This window comes from Vicia villosa, linkage group LG2 (genome assembly GCF_029867415.1).
Source record: "Vicia villosa cultivar HV-30 ecotype Madison, WI linkage group LG2, Vvil1.0, whole genome shotgun sequence".
Lineage (NCBI taxonomy): Eukaryota > Viridiplantae > Streptophyta > Magnoliopsida > Fabales > Fabaceae > Vicia > Vicia villosa.
In genome coordinates this window covers 186,076,968-186,094,972 of record NC_081181.1, presented here as the reverse complement: position 1 = coordinate 186,094,972, position 18,005 = coordinate 186,076,968, and the positions used below count along the sequence as shown (strand labels likewise).

The following is an 18,005-nucleotide window of genomic DNA, read 5'->3' as shown; positions in this document are numbered from 1 at the left end:
TGTCGCAAGAATTAATTAAGGGGAGATTATTACTCAATATGGTCTTAAGTCACAAAGGATATATTGCAATTGCACCCAAAATAGAAAACAATGGTGAAATATCAAACGTTAATGATGAAATTTACATTCAATAAGTATTAATGATTAGTAAGTATAAGATTTTGATGAGGTTCGATGAGAGAAATAAAATGGATATATATATATATATATATATATATATATATATATATATATATATATATATATATATAAATATAATATTTTGTTTGAGAAAATAATGGAAATACAAATATGATTAAACCCTTAAATATTTGTGTGATCTACACAGCTTTGCATGAGCGAACAAATATCTTTGCATATGCAAAAGTCAAAACTTCACCAGAGAGTTATGTTTCTTTTTTTGTGTGTTTAATTTGTATAACCAAGCGCTTAACTCTCTTGTGTTGTTGTAATATATATTATAAAGTTGCAAGCTAGACCTATAAAAAGCTTGGTGTAAGGTTATCCAGTCAGCAAACTCGATGTAGTATTCCATGGTGCCCTTTTCCGACCATCAATGAGAAGGAAAACTTGGGTTAAGATGTATGAGTGTTGTATATAAACTTCTCTTAGCCTTGATTTCTAAGCAATATGCGACTATTTTGACTAATTTTTAATAGTTACTATTGACCTATTAGAGTATCATTCCTAGGTAACTCAATTAAAACTTGTGCAGAGATATTCTATTGTAGTGGTACGCGTTCGAATCTGTGACATTTAACTTATTCATTTTTAAGGGGTGAGATTTTAATTAGTAGACATATTAGAGTATCTATGTTAGGATTTTTCCGGTGTCTCTTTCCGTGAGATTCAATTTAGAGTTGTTGATAAGTGGTAAAAAAATATTTAAAAATTTAATTTAGTTATTTAAATAATTCATAAGAGTTATTATAAGAAAATTTTAAGTCGGGGATGAGAAAGTAGTCTAACATTAAAGGATATGAGATTCAAATTCCATGGTTTTGAAACAATGTTGTAATATTGGTTTACACAACAAAACTTGCTATATACAAAAAAAAAACATATATTGAGCATATGAAACTGGTATGTATTTACATTTATATACTAAACATTACTAATTACTCTCTACATTAATATAATAATCTCTCAAAATTTAACTTATACACTACTAAAATTAATCATAAACTCTTCTTCCCTTAATAAAACTACTTTCCCATTCACATTGTAGACGCAGAGATAATACCGAATTTGTCATAAAATTTAGTTCGTGATAACAATGGTGAAACAACTTCCATTTGATGAAGAAATTTAACATCATGAACTAATGGATTCTCTGTTCTCTGTGGTGGAGAGTCGGAGTAACAATAAGGAAAGCATTCATTACATATTGATTCCATTCCATCTACAACATTCTGCATTAATATTCATAAAATTTTATCAACAATCATTCATATACCTAATCAAATTCGTCATACTAATTACTAATATATTAAGTTAAATTAATCAAAACCTTTTCAATGATCATATTAAGTACTTCATTCCTTTCATCAATGTTTTGCTGTCTGGTGAAAAAGTATAACAAATCATAATCAAGTTAAATATCATACATGATACATCTGAACACTGATAATAATTTAAAAAAACATAAATATATTATATGTATATTTGTCGGAAACCAGACATGCATTCAATCAGAAGTGTCAGAAAGAAATAGAATCAAACCTGTGCTTAGAACACTTGATTGGTTTGAGGAAATCAGGCATGGAAGGTGAAAGCCTAATAGGTTTAGGACAAATGGGTTGAACATAATTTCTTGATGCAATCATTTTTCCATCTGAACTCAAATCAACAAAATTACTTTTCACTGCTTGACAGTGCATGTTGTTTTTTTCTCTCATAAGTGAATGAAGCAAGTGTAATTTGTGACTCGCTATTCAAGCTATTTATTCTCACGTTGAATTGGTTTTAGTGTGAAGAGTATGAATAAATACAATAAAAGAATAATAGCCACATAATTTTCAGAGAGAAAGTTCCATGTAACATAACTAGAGATTAGTCGAGCCACAATGTGTTAGAATTCATAGTGTGTTTGAGTGGAATGAGATCTATATTTGTTTGGCTTAGAGTAATATTAGGCTTGGTATTTGACTAGACTGAATCATAACATCAAAATGCTTAAGCCTTAATTAATAAGTGCTCTTTAAGGAATTAATTAATATTTTATTAAAACAAAAATGCTAAATGATTTCTTAGTACAAACTGTGTAATCATTCAAGGTTTTTAATCTATAGTACATTATATAAAGTATCTTTTATGCATGTATTTAATGTAATTGGTTAATTATATGCGAACAACACATCTACACGATTAATATGTTTGCATTTATATAACTCAAATATTTCTAGCACATTTACAATATTCATATGTTAATATTAATATCATATTTACACAATCCATTTTATGGCACAATACATGTATTACAACACATTAACACTTTTACTTAACACAAATATATTTATATCATATACATCACATTGACAACACTTGGGAAATTATCAAAGACATGTACCACAAATCACATGCATTCCAAACAATGATACAATATCCAATTTAAAATATCACAAATTACACATCATACCATATAACCTGCACAAGACACATTTGAAGTAGATCACGCAACACCTTAATAGTGTTGATAATACTCATTTTAGTCTTTATTTACCAAATGACACATTTATTCAATTAAATTGATGTGATTAAACAATTGGAAAGTAATATAAATGATAAAACAAGATATTTTTATTTTTTATAATCAACATCACACACATGAGAAATTGAATCATTTTTCGCTTACCTTGACTTAATGAATGAAGTTCTTTAATTCATAAAGTCAACTATAAAAACTATTTCCTTTGTTAGAGTTGGTTATCATACTCGTATAGTTAAAAGTAGCAAGAAATTAAACAGGAGAGAACATCAATCAGGTTAACTCTAAGAATTATAAGATTAGTTTTTAACCAAATAAAGTAATATTGGTGACATGTAATGTACTGGGTGAAAGGGTTTGATCTTATGAGTGTGTATTGCATCACACTTTATGGAATCTTCAAGATATTTGAAATAATTAATTATGGTGAAAATATTACTCAATATGGTTTTAAAGCACATAGGATATTTTACACCCAAAATGAAATAGTGAAATATCAAACATCAATGATGATATTTACATTCAAGAAGTCTTAATGATTAGCAAGAATCTATGAAGATTTTTATGATGTTCGATGAGAGAAATAAAATGAAAATATATAATATTTTGTTTGAGAAAATGGCAGAAAAGACAAATATGATCAAACCCATAATATATTTTTATGATCTACACAATTTTGCATGTGGGAACAAATATCTTTGCATATGCAAAAGCCAAAACTTCACCTGAGAGTTGTGTTTCTTTGTTTTTGTGTTGAATTTGTATAACTAAAAGCTCAGTTCTCTTGTGTTGTGTAATATTTTGAAACATTGCAAGTTAAACCTATAAAAAGTTGGGTGTAACGTTTTTGAGATGAAGTTGTTGTAATACATGAGTGACACACACTAAACACAACTCACTAAAACGACTCTCAAAATCCAAAACTTTAAATTTCCCTTTTTCTTTTACAAAGTTGTGAAGAGACATATGACATTAGGATTAAGTTTTCCATTATATACTCCTCAGTTGTCCATGGGCTTCGACTTCTTTACTCAAATATTTCTTGATCCATAAGCCGAGGGCTGCACTAATTATATAGAAAATCTCCTCGAATCTTAGAGCAAAACTTCACAAGTTTCCTAAATTGTCTCAATATCCAATTTTAGAAACTTATGCACATTTGGAGATTATATCAATTGTTCCAAATAAAATCTTTTTGACTTATGCAAATCAGTGAGATATATCCATAGAGAATCTCACATAATCAAATCAAATATGTCAATAAAATAACAACAGTTCAGTTCTTGCTATGACAATTATTCAGGATGTACATTATTGTGTCCAACATCAGGAAGTGATACATGTTTTAGCAAAATTATTGTCAATCATAAAATTCAAGGAACTTACATTTTCTATTGCTTAATTTTTGTTTCTACCATCTTCTTGAAATACATTTTTTTCCAATAATTTTTTAAATTTTTTTTTTTACAATCAAATATCACAATTCACCTTCACCCTCTTGTGTTATGAGTCATTTAAATATGCATATATTCATAATAAAAGTTGAAGCTAGCACTAAACTGACACATGACCCATGCAACCTAATTTGACAAACTAGATCGTGATACTACTAGTATGATACCTTAACCCAGCACTAGATTGTAAAACAATGCATTTATTTTTAAAGAGATTTGCAATAATTCAAAAACAATGAATACAAATTTAAAGATATTTTTATTTTTTTTATAATCAACATTACACACATGAAAAAATTGAATCATTTTCTCTTTAACTTGATTTAATGACTAAAATTCTCTAATTCATAAAGTCAACTATCAACAAATATTTCTTTTGATAGAGCATGTTATCATACTCTTATAGTTAAAAGTAGCAAAAAATCAAACACATGATAATATCACTCAAGTTAACTCTAGCAATGATAAATTAGTTTTTATCAAAATAAAGTTATAATGGTGACATGTAATGGTCCTGGTGAAAGGGTATGGTCTTATGAGTATGTATTTTGCATCACACTTAGTGGAATCTTTAAGAAAGGTTGTTAGAATTAATTATGATAATAATATTACTCAATATCGTTTTAAATCCCAAATGATATATTTCACCCAAGTTTCTCTTGTAAATAATATTACTCTTGCAAATTCTCAAAAGAAACATCGTCGTTAACAAGTTTCTCAAGATACTAACGTATTTTTTTTTTAAATTTGAACTCCAATAGGTTAACATCTTAGAAAGAGGAACATGTCTATTATACAATTTCAATAGGCAAATTTATCGATATATAAAAAAACTTATTCTAGCACATTTGTGAGGAAAATATCGTCATTAACAAGTTTTCTATAAGACTTGAAAATTTGTTTTAACCTTAAATTTGAGTCAATATCTCAATTATGAATAACAAGTTTGTTAAACATTTTCAACTAAAATTGTCATTTAGTATTAACCTTTCTTCGATTTGTGACAACTTTAACACTTGAAATTCTCTTTAAAAGGAGGCGAGACAACTCCTCCCATTTATTTGTATTTCTCACTCTCTTTTGCTTTTTCTCTCAAATTTATTTATCTCCATTACGCTTTCGTTCTCTCCACTATTTTCTAATTGCATTTATAAAATATTTATCCTCTATCATGTATTCTTTGCAACTATCATTCTTTGCAAACATTCTATTGAACGCCGCTTAAATCCCACTGTTATCGTTGTTGTGCCTCCATCTCTTTTTTTAGATGTTTTTACCATCATCAATCTAGTTAGTATGTTTATTAACCACTATATTAACTAATATAAATTAGCATGGGATTTTTTTTTAAACTTTTTTTTTTAATTTATTCAGATGATTATATATTAACAATGTTATGTTATTTGTATATTTTAGTATATTTAATTTGTATATTTGATGATTGTATATTTTAATAATGTGAGTAATTATGTTAACATATTTTAATGTATTTAATTTGTATTTTAGTGTTAGAATTAATATATTAAATTTAATTGAAAATTAGTGTTAAAATCATAGTTTTTGAATTATGTTATATAATTATATCTTGTAATGTAATGTACTTTTAATTATCTTTGTAATGTAACAGTTTTTAATTTACACTAATTTGAATTATTTAAAATATATTTATTTTGTAATTTATATTAAATTATTTTATATTAATATTTAAGAATTTCAATGATCATTTTAAAGAAACACACTGTTAAAAATACTATACAATTGTAAATTAAGGGTGTTATTCAAACATAAAAGCACTATAGAAACATTATTTACAACAACTCTTTTGTTTTAATTTTTATTGATTTTAAAATTATAAAACTATATTATTATATATATATATATATATATATATATATATATATATATATATATATATATATATATATATATATATATGTATATGCAAAAAGCAAAAATACATAAAGATAAGAACAAAATAAATTACCAAAGTAACAATTAAAAAATATAACTAAATAAATTTTTGTTTTGAATTCGCAAAATAAAATTTTTCAAACAGCCAATAAAATATGATAATTTAAATAAGTAATTTTTAAAACAATATTGATTAAATTTAAATATTTTTATTATAAAATAATTATAATTAATTAAAAAATGTAGGGTATGTTTAGATTGATGGGATAAGATGAAATGTAGCGAAATAGAATGAAATAAAATTATGTTCTATCGTTTGGATTGATTAAAAAAAGATAGAATAGAGCGGTATCAGATGGAATGCATTCCATCTCTCTCCATTATTTTTTGTACCATCTAATTTGAATGGAATAACAAAATTATTCTATTCCATCACGACGTACCCAAACAATTGATTAATGATATATTTATTCTATTGCACTCCGTTCCATTCTACTCCGTTCCATTCCGCTCAATTCTTTTCTATGTATCCAAACATAGCCGTAAAAAAGTCTTTTAAAAAGACAATTATATAAATTATGAGCTTAACGAATATGCATTGACTGACAGTGTAAATTTTACACTGTCGTCCAATAATAAATCAACATTCTGCCATGTCATTTAAATAATTTTAAAATATAAAGATGATTAGACATAATATACGATATTCATTGGTCGACAATGTAAAATTGATTTACATTGTCATTGTCAATGCATCTCTTATTTTCTCATAAATTATTATTATTTTTGCAAAAAAAAAAGAAAAGAAAATAGTAAAACACAATATAAATATTCAATGTTTTTGGACAATTATTTTATTTTATTTCTTTTATTATCGTTTTATAAAAAAATATTTGTAAAATTATTTAGTTTTATTTTTCATTGTTTTTAAATTATAAAAATTATACTATTGTTATAAAATATATATTATATATATTCTATATATATTTATTTTATTATATATATTTATATATTATATGTATATAGAAGCAATTTTTAAATAAATATATATTTTTTTGAAAAGTAATATTAAAAAACATAATGATAAGAACAAAAAAAATTACTAAATTTACAATTAAAAAACATTTTTTTTTAGTTTTTAATATAAAAAAATTTTAGTCAGTCAAACAATTTTGATAATTTAAATAGGTAACTTTAAAATAATAATAATAAAATTTAAATATTTTAATTATGAAATAGTTGTAAGGAAATCTTTTTAAAAGACCATATTCATAAATTATTACTATTATTCTTTGACAAAATATAGTAAAATTTTAAAACACTATCCAAAAGAAAAACATTCATTGTTTTTGGACAACATTTTTACGGACAAAAACATTTAATCATTTAAATTCAATGAAAGTGGTAAGTGCCTAAATGGTAAGAAAACCAATGGGCGCGACCCCAAAATTCATTTCCCCGCCAAATCCAATACTACACTAAAATACCACCACTCAAAACCCTCTTTTTCAAACCAATTTCTTTCCATCTATACCAAAACGCTTCTCAATCCCATTTCTACAGATCTAGAATCTGCGTTTTGCATACAAGGAAAATTCACCAACTCATGGGTTCCGCTTCTCTTTTGAATCCCTCCGATTCATCTCAACCGGGTAATATAAATACGCCTCTCTTCTAGGGTTTTCTTCATCCTCTTTTCGTTTATTGCTTTTGCGCCTCTCTCAATTTGTGCTTTGCTTTCTTCGTTAAGGTACTTTCAAGTTCTTCAATGCATGTCGATGCTTTTATTCTTCTCATTATTAAAATTGATTTTCCGTTGTTTTAATTGAATATTCTGATAATCCTTCATGTTTTCTCCGGATTTTATAGTTTTTTTGTGTGTTAACGTGTTAACGATTTTATCTATATATTTTTTTGTAGTTCTTGCTTACTGTCTCAATCTCAAGTGAGGTATTTACTGTGGTTCTTTCTTTAAGCCCTAACTGAGCCTAACCATGGTTATTGTTTTAGGTTTGAAGTTGATGACAGATTTAAATTCTATTAGTCTTCAACTGAAAACTTTGTTGTTTTTTTAACCATGATCTCTCTTTTAACCAATGATTTATTGTTTTTTGTTTTGTTTTTGTGTTTGTTATGATTCAATCTTTGGGGTTTGCCGTGTTTCTAGCTTATGAGTTGGAACCATAACACCTTTGAAATTTGAGGATTCAATATTTTTTTAACCATGCTGCTTTGTTTTTGTTAAACTTGATTTCTGTTTTTTAATTGAATAATGTTTTCTAGTGATTTTTGTGTTAATGTTTTGATTTATAATTAGGTTGTAGTTTTTGCTTAGCTTTTCAATCTCAAGTGAGGTATTGTGTGGTTTTAATCTATCTGTAAGCCCTAACTGTAAAATTTTGTGTTTCTTCAACTATGATCTGTGTTCTAAGCAGTGATTATTGTAGTTGTTGTTGTTGTTGTTTGAGCTTTATTGTGTTCTTGTTTGAGGTTTGAAGTTATGGCAGATTTAAACATTACTAGTCTTCAACTGAACTTTTTGTTGTTTTTTTAACCATGATCTATTTTTAATCTGTTGTTGTTGTTATTGTTATGATTTGGTCTTTAGGTTTTCCTGTGTTTCTAGCTTAGGCTCTAAAACTGATATTTTTGTTGTTCTTTTTAACCATGATCTATCTTTTCAGCAGTGATTTATTGTTTTTTTTGTGTGTTTGTGTTATGATTCAATCTTGTTTTTTTTCTATCTTTGCTTAGGATTTGAATCCATAACACTTTTAAAATTTGATGGGATTTTTCAACTGAAAGCTTTGTTTGCTGTTATTTTGTCAGTGGTTTGTTTTAGAGCTTTCTTTTGTATGGGAAACGTTTTTTCAGAGAACTTTCAGAAAATCTTATGTTAGATTTGGTTTAATAAATGTTGAAAACATTCATATATTGGTCCCATAGCAATCTAAAGAGACTTGTGGTTTGTTTTGGGGCTGGTATATACTGTTTATTGAAATATTGGACCCAGGGCACAATTTTTTCTAGGTTTTTTCCCAAAGATTTTTTAGAAAACCTATTATTAGATTTATTTTAATGGTGAAAACTTTCAAATGTACATTAGTCTGAAAGTTTTCTAAAAACACTAGTAGTTTTGTTGGGATCAAATGTTTTGATTGTAAGCAAAACATACAGATTGGCTTATTGTGTATGCTTTAGAATTTTCAACAGTAAAACAGGCCAAAGTAGTGGATTTCGACTGTGTCTTGGAATTCAGGTCCACTTTTCATGCTGTGTCTCCGATGAAGGAAAAAAAAGCACTTTCAGAATTGGGATTTTTTCCTAATCAAAACACCTAATAGAATTGTTTGAAATTTTGTATTAATTTGGGTTTTGCATTGTTAACTGTAGTGCTTTATTTATTGTGCTGTTCTATGACTTGAATGAATTGTTTATTTTTGTTTGATGTACTTAAGAGCATTGGTGACTAAGCTTATTTGATGTTTTTAAATTTTTTCAATTCAAATTTTGCAGCCGTGGCCAGTGCTAGATACTGGAACTAATGGTTGCTCATAAATGCAATACTACTAGGGTTAATTACAGGATGTTAGCTATGCATTGTGATCTATAGAAAAATAAGTAGCGATTAAACTTTACATTTCTCTTTAAATTTTTTACTTTTTAATTTTTTATAAATGAGGAAACAACAAAAACAGAATTGAAAACAAATAGAATCTTTTGGAAATCTATTTGATGTATGCAAAGTTAGCATTGGTTTTAGCACCCAAAACATCTCAATAAATGTGTGGTTTAAATTAATTAATTCTTATTGATTTGTGCGATTCTCAATTAACTAATATGCATTTGATTTCTAAAGATTTTTCCCAGTTATATATTTAATGGCTGCTATCCTTTTTTTCATAGTCATTGTGTCTAGTTACTACATTTATTTTTCCTATTCCCCATTTCTTATCCTTTCAATTAATCAAATATTGTTCTGTTACTACTATTAATCCTATTTTTAAAAAAATATATCCAAGGAAATATATTCGATATATGTTTGTTCTGCCTTGAGTTAAAATAAAACATAAATTGCTCAGATGTATTCCTCTTTATATCCTTGCTCCCATATCTTGGGTATTTTTTATTGATTGTTGATTGAATGCGATTGTTCTATTTCCTTCCTGTTTTGTCATTTTATTTTACAGGCAACATGGATGATTATGATGCTTATGACTGCTCTGTTGCCCTGTGTTGCTTTTATACTAAATCCCTTGGTTTTGTTATCGAATTTGTATATTCATTTTCTCCCTTTCTCTAACTGTTTGAAATAGGTGGTAAGGACAGCACGAGTAAAGAGGAGCCTGTTGTTTCAAACACCGAAGAGGAAGTTATGGCCGGTGGTAAGCAAAAGAAGCGAAATTTGTCAGAGAGTAGTGAGCAGCCTGCTCCTACTAGAAAAATGCCAAAACGATCTGCGAGTGCAGCCAGTAAAAATTTGAAGGAGAAGTCTTTTTCCATATCTGATAAGTCTTGTCTTGTTGAAACAAAGAAGGATCAGGTTGCAGAAGAAGAACTTCTAGCTGTCCGTATGACTGCTGGACCAGAGGAAGGCCGTGCAAATAGAAGACTTACAGACTTTATCCTTCATGATGAAAGTGGTGCAGCACAGGCACTTGAGATGCTTGAAATTAAGGATTTATTCATCACTGGACTTATATTGCCACTAGAAGGAAATGCTGACAAGAAAAAAGAGCAAGGTGTTAGATGTCAAGGTTTTGGTCGAATTGAATCATGGGATATATCTGGATATGAAGATGGCTCTCCAGTAATATGGATTTCTACTGAAATTGCTGACTATGATTGCCAGAAACCAGCTGGTACCTACAAAAAATACTATGATCTTTTCTTTGAAAAAGCTCGTGCTTGCTTGGAAGTATACAAAAAGCTTGCAAAGTCTTCTGGGGGAGATCCTGACATAAGTCTTGATGAGTTACTTGCTGGAATGGCACGGTCAATGAGTGGTAGTAAGCACTTTTCTGGAACTGCGGCAATAAAAGAGTTCATCATTTCTCAGGGCGATTTTATTTATAAGCAGCTCATTGGTTTAGACATGATGTTGAAGGCAAATGACAAGGGGTTTGAAGATATTCCTGCTTTGATTGCTCTTAGAGATGAGAGCAAGAAACAAGCACACTTTGCAAACACACAAGTGAGGCCATCGAATGCAACTTTAAGGATTGGTTCGGGAGTTGCTGATGAAGAGAAAAATAATCAGATGGATTCTGTAGTAGATGCAGAGGACGAGGATGCAAAGTTAGCTCGACTATTGCAGGATGAAGAGAATTGGAAATCTAATAGGCAGAGGAAAAACCCTCGATCATCATCTTCATCTAACAAATTCTATATCAAAATTAATGAAGACGAGATTGCAAATGATTATCCTCTCCCTGCTTATTATAAAACTTCTCTTCAAGAAACAGATGAATTTATAGTTTTTGATAATGACTCTGACATATATGACACTGAAGATCTTCCTAGAAGCATGTTGCATAATTGGGCTTTATACAACTCTGATTCTAGATTGATTTCGTTGGAACTTCTTCCAATGAAACCTTGTTCAGAGATGGATGTTACAATATTTGGATCAGGTATAATGACTTCAGATGATGGAAGTGGGTTCAATCTTGATACAGAGGCTGGCCAATCCTCCATTGCTTCTGGAGCGCAGGACACTGATGGTATTCCAATTTATCTGAGTGCAATAAAAGAGTGGATGATTGAATTTGGATCGTCTATGGTTTTCATATCCATCCGGACAGATTTGGCCTGGTATGGTACCTCCTCTAAAATTAATGCTATTTGTAATCTCTCTCTCTCTCTCTCTATATATATATATATATATATATATATATATATATATATATATATATATATATATATATATATATATATATATATATATATATATATATATATATATTGTATGCTTGGGAATATATACACAGATCTTAGTTCTAAATGTTTTATTTTATTTAAAAAATGATGACCGGCCTCATCCATACTTGTTATCTTTCAGGTATAGACTTGGCAAACCATCAAAGCAGTACACTCCTTGGTATGACACAGTATTGAAAACTGCAAGAATTGGTATAAGCATTATCACGTTGTTGAAGGAGCAGAGCCGTGTATCACGGCTTTCATTTCCAGATGTTATCAAAAAAGTATCTGAATATACTCAGGACAATAAGTCATATATTTCTTCTGATCCATTGGCTGTAGAAAGATATATTGTTGTCCATGGACAGATAATTCTGCAACTGTTTGCAGAATTTCCAGATGACAAGATCAGGAAGTCTCCTTTTGTGACCGGTCTTATGAACAAAATGGAAGAACGGCACCATACCAAATGGTTAGTGAAGAAGAAGAAGCTGTTGCCAAAGAGTGAGCCAAATTTAAATCCTAGGGCATCAATGGCTCCTGTTGTATCCAAAAGGAAAGCTATGCAAGCTACAACAACAAAGCTAATCAATAGAATATGGGGAGAGTATTACTCAAACCACTTACCTGAGGAATCAAAAGAAGGAACTGCTAGCGAAGAAAAGGATGATGATGAAGCGGAGGAACAGGAAGAGAATGAAGATGAGGATGCTGAGGAAGAGACAATACTGTTGGAGGAAACACTAAAGCCACATTTAGTTTCCAAACAAATTAAAGCAATTTCTGATGACGGAGAGATTACATGGGAAGGGGGTCCTGAAAGGAAGACCCGTTCTGGATTGCCTCTTTATAAGCAGGCAATTATTCACGGGGAAGTTGTTTCTGTGGGAATATCTGTGTCGGTCGAAGTTGATGAATCAGATGAGCTTCCTGATATATATTACATTGAATATATGTTTGAATCAAAGGACGGGAGAAAGATGTTTCATGGTAGGGTGTTGCAACATGGTTGTCACACTGTTCTTGGCAATGCTGCGAGTGAGAGGGAGGTGTTTTTGACTAATGAATGCAGGGATTTGGGACTGCAAGATATTAAGCAGATAAATGTTGCAAGAATCCGAAGAACACCTTGGGGGCATCAACATCGAAAGGATAGTAATGCCGCGGGTAAAATTGATAGAGAAAGAGCCGAAGAAAGGAAGAAGAAAGGACTGCCTACTGAATATTACTGTAAAAGCTTGTACTGGCCTGAGAGGGGTGCTTTCTTCAGTCTTCCGTTTGATTCGCTGGGTTTAGGGTCTGGCGTCTGCCACTCTTGCAATATACAAGAAGCTGACAAGGCGAAGGAAATTTTCAAAGTAAATTCGTCTAAGTCTAGTTTTGTATTGGAGGGAATAGAATATTCTCTCAATGACTATGTTTATGTAAGTCCTTTTGAATTTGAGGAAAAGATAGAGCAGGGAACTCATAAGAGTGGGAGGAATGTAGGGCTGAAAGCTTATGTTGTATGCCAAGTGCTCGAGATCATTGCCAAAAAGGAAACAAAACAAGCTGAAATAAAATCTACAGAACTCAAAGTCAGAAGATTCTTTCGACCGGAAGATGTATCAAGTGAGAAAGCATACTGCTCTGATGTTCAAGAGGTAAAATCCACATAAAAGTAAACTTAATAATTGAATCAACATGCACACAAAATAACATAGCAATGCACATTTTAAATTATTTTGTACCAAGCAATCCATGCTTGATCTTGTTGAATTTGATGTGACCTGGTCCCTGTGTGTTAATATTTGCAGCTATTTTTAGACTTTCAGTTCTATTTTTGTATACATTGTCTTCATGTAAGTATTTATATTGACACAAATATTGTGATTTATGGTTTTAGGTGTATTTCAGCGATGAAACATATATGATATCTGTTCAATCCGTAGAAGGTAAATGTGAAGTCAGGAAAAAGATTGATATCCCTGAAGGAAGTGCCCCTGGAGCCTTTCACAATGTCTTTTTCTGTGAACTCCTGTATGATCCTGCCACAGGATCACTCAAGAAGGTAGTGTATTCTTGACCGTATTATTATAACTGTATACTGTGCTTGCCAATTGTCAGACAAATCTGCAAAAGCATTGGTATTTTATGATTTATGAATATTTATGCTTTTAATTTTTTAAAGATTTATGCTTTATGAATATTTTATTTCAAATTTTAAATTCTTCTACTTGTATAGATATATTTGCTGCCATTATTTTTTCAATTAAATTTCAAGCAGTTATTTTATTTTGTTTTAGTATAGTGAATTGTTATTGTCAGAAATGCTTTTCAATGAATAACTATTTTATTTTTCATTTCTCCGCAGTTGCCATCTCATATCAAAGTAAAATATTCTAGTGGACCGACAGCTGATGATGCAGCTAGAAAGAAAAAGGGAAAATGTAAAGAGGGAGATAGCCTTCCAGTGCCTGATCTAAAAAGTAAAACATCAAATGAAAACCGTTTAGCAACCCTGGACATTTTTGCAGGATGCGGTGGCTTATCAGAGGGGTTGCATCAGTCTGGTAAGCTTATGCTTTTTATCATAGAAAGAAACACTATGGTATATGCTATATATATATCTATACATAATGTAACTTCTGTGTTATTGCTTTCATGCTTCAGGTGCTTCATCAACTAAATGGGCTATTGAGTATGAAGAACCAGCTGGCAATGCATTCAAAGCTAATCATCCTGAAGCCTTGGTGTTTATTAACAACTGTAATGTAATTCTTAGGTAAATGATCATGAATAAAAATTATTTCAGGCCACAGGGTTGAATAGAGTGGAAAACATTTAAGTGACTCATAAATTATATTAATGCAGGGCTATAATGGAGAAATGTGGTGATATAAATGAATGTATCTCAACAGCCGAGGCTGCAGAATTGGCCTCTAAGCTTGATGATAAGGATTTGAATAGTTTACCGTTACCTGGGCAAGTTGATTTCATTAATGGGGGGCCTCCATGCCAGGTTTGTATAGCTCTTTGCTCTTAAAATTTCTTTGGATCTAACTCAACTCTAAAAACTGGTCCGATAGCGAGTGGTTCAATGCATATATGGGATAGCCCTTGATACCATATTTAAATTTGGGTTGAGCTTAACTCAATCCATCAAACCAGTTTCTAAGACGTGGGATGCCTCTCACTCATCAACTCATTTTCAGTCCATGTATTATCCAAATGTAGGGCTCTTAACAAATACTTTGGTAATTATTGAATAATTTGTTTTTGCAGGGTTTCTCTGGGATGAATAGATTTAACACAAGCACTTGGAGTAAAGTCCAGTGTGAAATGATATTAGCCTTCTTATCCTTTGCTGATTACTTCCGGCCAAGGTATTTCCTGTTGGAGAATGTGAGGAACTTTGTGTCTTTTAATAAAGGACAGACTTTCCGTTTAACTTTGGCTTCACTACTCGAGATGGGTTATCAGGTAATTCTTCATAATTTTACTTCATTTTGGAGTTGAATAGAATCTTAATGAGAAATAATGAATGCTGATTTTCTTGTTCAAAAGGTGAGGTTTGGTATCCTTGAGGCCGGAGCTTTTGGTGTTTCTCAGTCAAGAAAAAGGGCATTTATATGGGCTGCCTCTCCAGAAGATGTGCTTCCTGAGTGGCCAGAACCAATGCATGTCTTCTCTGCCCCCGAGTTGAAAATCCGATTGTCAGAAAATGTCCATTATGCTGCCGTCCACAGTACTGCAGATGGTGCCCCGTTACGTGCAATAACTGTTCGGGATACCATTGGTGAACTCCCAGCTGTTGGCAATGGAGCCTCTAGGACAAACATGGAGGTATGTGAAATAGGAAAGAGACATGTTGTCTATCTTTCTACCCTAGAAGTAATTTGAGTTATCTCTACACTACTGACATTTTATAAATATTATTGTGGAAGAGGGAAATTATTAATAATCAAAGTAACACTAATGCTCTACAAGAACTTTTATTCACTTGGTTTTATGCTTGCAGTATCAAAGCGATCCTATCTCGTGGTTTCAAAAGAAGATTCGAGGCAATATGGCTGTCTTGACTGATCATATATCAAAGGAAATGAATGAGTTGAACTTGATTCGTTGTCAGAAAATCCCAAAGAGACCTGGTTGTGATTGGCGTGATCTTCCTGAAGAAAAGGTAAATTGAAATCTTTGTGAATTTTAGCATGACAGTTTTGTGGGGTTATTTTAATTTGTATTTTCTAATATAATGCAGATAAAACTTTCAAGTGGTCAACTTGTTGATTTGATACCATGGTGCTTGCCAAACACAGCTAAAAGGCATAATCAATGGAAAGGACTGTTTGGTAGGTTGGATTGGCAAGGAAATTTCCCAACTTCCATCACCGACCCTCAACCAATGGGGAAGGTTGGAATGTGCTTCCATCCTGATCAAGATAGAATTCTTACTGTTCGTGAATGTGCCCGATCTCAAGTAAGTCTATTACTTAAGTTACTCGTCATGCTAAATGCTATGATAAGAAATCAAACCATCTTTAACTTGTCATCTTTTTCATCTGTAAATGCAGGGCTTTCCAGACCACTATCAATTTTCTGGTAACATCATACACAAGCACAGGCAGATTGGTAACGCCGTTCCTCCTCCACTGGCATTTGCATTAGGAAGGAAGCTCAAGGAAGCATTGGATAGTAAGAGCTCCAATTAGAGAATATGCATCCTTCAAAAGCATGTTTTTATCATATTAAACTTTTGAATAACAATCAGTGGTCACCAAGACACTGCAAAGTTTTATCTTTCAGTAATCCGGAAACAACCAACCTTTGTATAGAGTTGTTTTCTAGGCCATTTTTCTTAGCTTAATCAATTCTTTGTTTAAAAAAAGGATTGATCGAATGGATAATGCTATTCAACTCATTTTTTCTATCAACTTGGGTTTTCTTAATTTGGCAATGTTTCTGCTGTTTGTTTATGAAAGAAGTGGTTCGATCCAATGTATCGCTTTTAATTAAATTTTGTGAGTTTATCATATGACTAACAGGGCAAATCTTTCACTTTGTTTGGAAGAGTGACTTGGAGAGAAAAGAAGTAAAACATGGTCAAAGAGATAATATACACTTTATTACATATCTAAGCATATTACATAAATACATATAATCCTATTTTCTCTAGCTTTCATACAACGGAGTATATACAAAACATTAAACATCATACACTTCATTTGTGTTTTTACGCAAGCATATAACACTTTTAAACAACAACACAGTTGACGATAATTTTCTCAAATAATTTAGGTCCTTAGTTCACATTATCCATTTGCCTATTCATGAAATCCTTAACTCTAGAAATAAACTGTGACGTCTCTGGTAGTTCTGGAAAATAAAAGAACACATGAATCATATTTGGATACTCAATTAACTCCACTTCTTTCCCAGATTTTATCAACCACTCATAATACCTCTTTTCCCAATCCAGCAACGGGTCTAACCCAGCAACACACAAAAGGGTCTTCGGATAATCCACATTTGAAATATCCATTGCATTCGGCCCACTAACATTAACCGCTTCATGATCACGGGTTGACCCATCCGGCAAAAACATCTTCCAATACCAATCAGTTTTATCCATTGAAACAATAGGTACCCGGTTGAATCGAATCTCAGATTCAGTTCTTCCCTCACCTCCAAAAAACGGTTGTATTGAAACTGATCGTACCTGATCAGAAGGATCGTCGTAGGCTGCTCGGACTGGATCTTCTAGGAAGGAGGAGGAGGGGGGTGTACCTGCAAGGTACTCCAATGCCAAAGTAAGATGACGAGCAAAGGAGCGCAAGTACTAGCTAAGAGTGAGTAAGAATTGAATACCTGACCCTCTAGTTGAAGAGGGTATATATAGCCCCCAGCGCTGGGCCATGATCTCGCTATTGGGTTGGATTCCCAAGCCCAACTAGGAGACTGCCAGGTTTCCTGAGCGGAAATATCGGAGGTGCGTGTATGCCCTCTGTCCTGGTTAACCGCTCCGAAGTCCA

The 18,005-nt window shown here is 31.3% G+C and overlaps 1 protein-coding gene across 1 annotated transcript; it reads left to right on the top strand.

The window, feature by feature from the left end:
• Window positions 1-7,500: 7,500 nt before the first annotated feature.
• On the top strand, window positions 7,501-16,922 carry LOC131653257 (DNA (cytosine-5)-methyltransferase 1). Its single transcript, XM_058923347.1, has 12 exons — window positions 7,501-7,724; window positions 10,389-11,886; window positions 12,134-13,637; window positions 13,880-14,044; window positions 14,348-14,546; window positions 14,647-14,758; window positions 14,848-14,995; window positions 15,259-15,456; window positions 15,541-15,819; window positions 15,995-16,156; window positions 16,235-16,453; window positions 16,548-16,922. The coding sequence occupies exons 1-12, from the start codon at window positions 7,679-7,681 to the stop codon at window positions 16,683-16,685; spliced, it is 4,668 nt and encodes a 1,555-aa protein (XP_058779330.1). The 5' UTR covers window positions 7,501-7,678; the 3' UTR covers window positions 16,686-16,922.
• The last annotated feature ends 1,083 nt before the right edge of the window (window positions 16,923-18,005 follow it).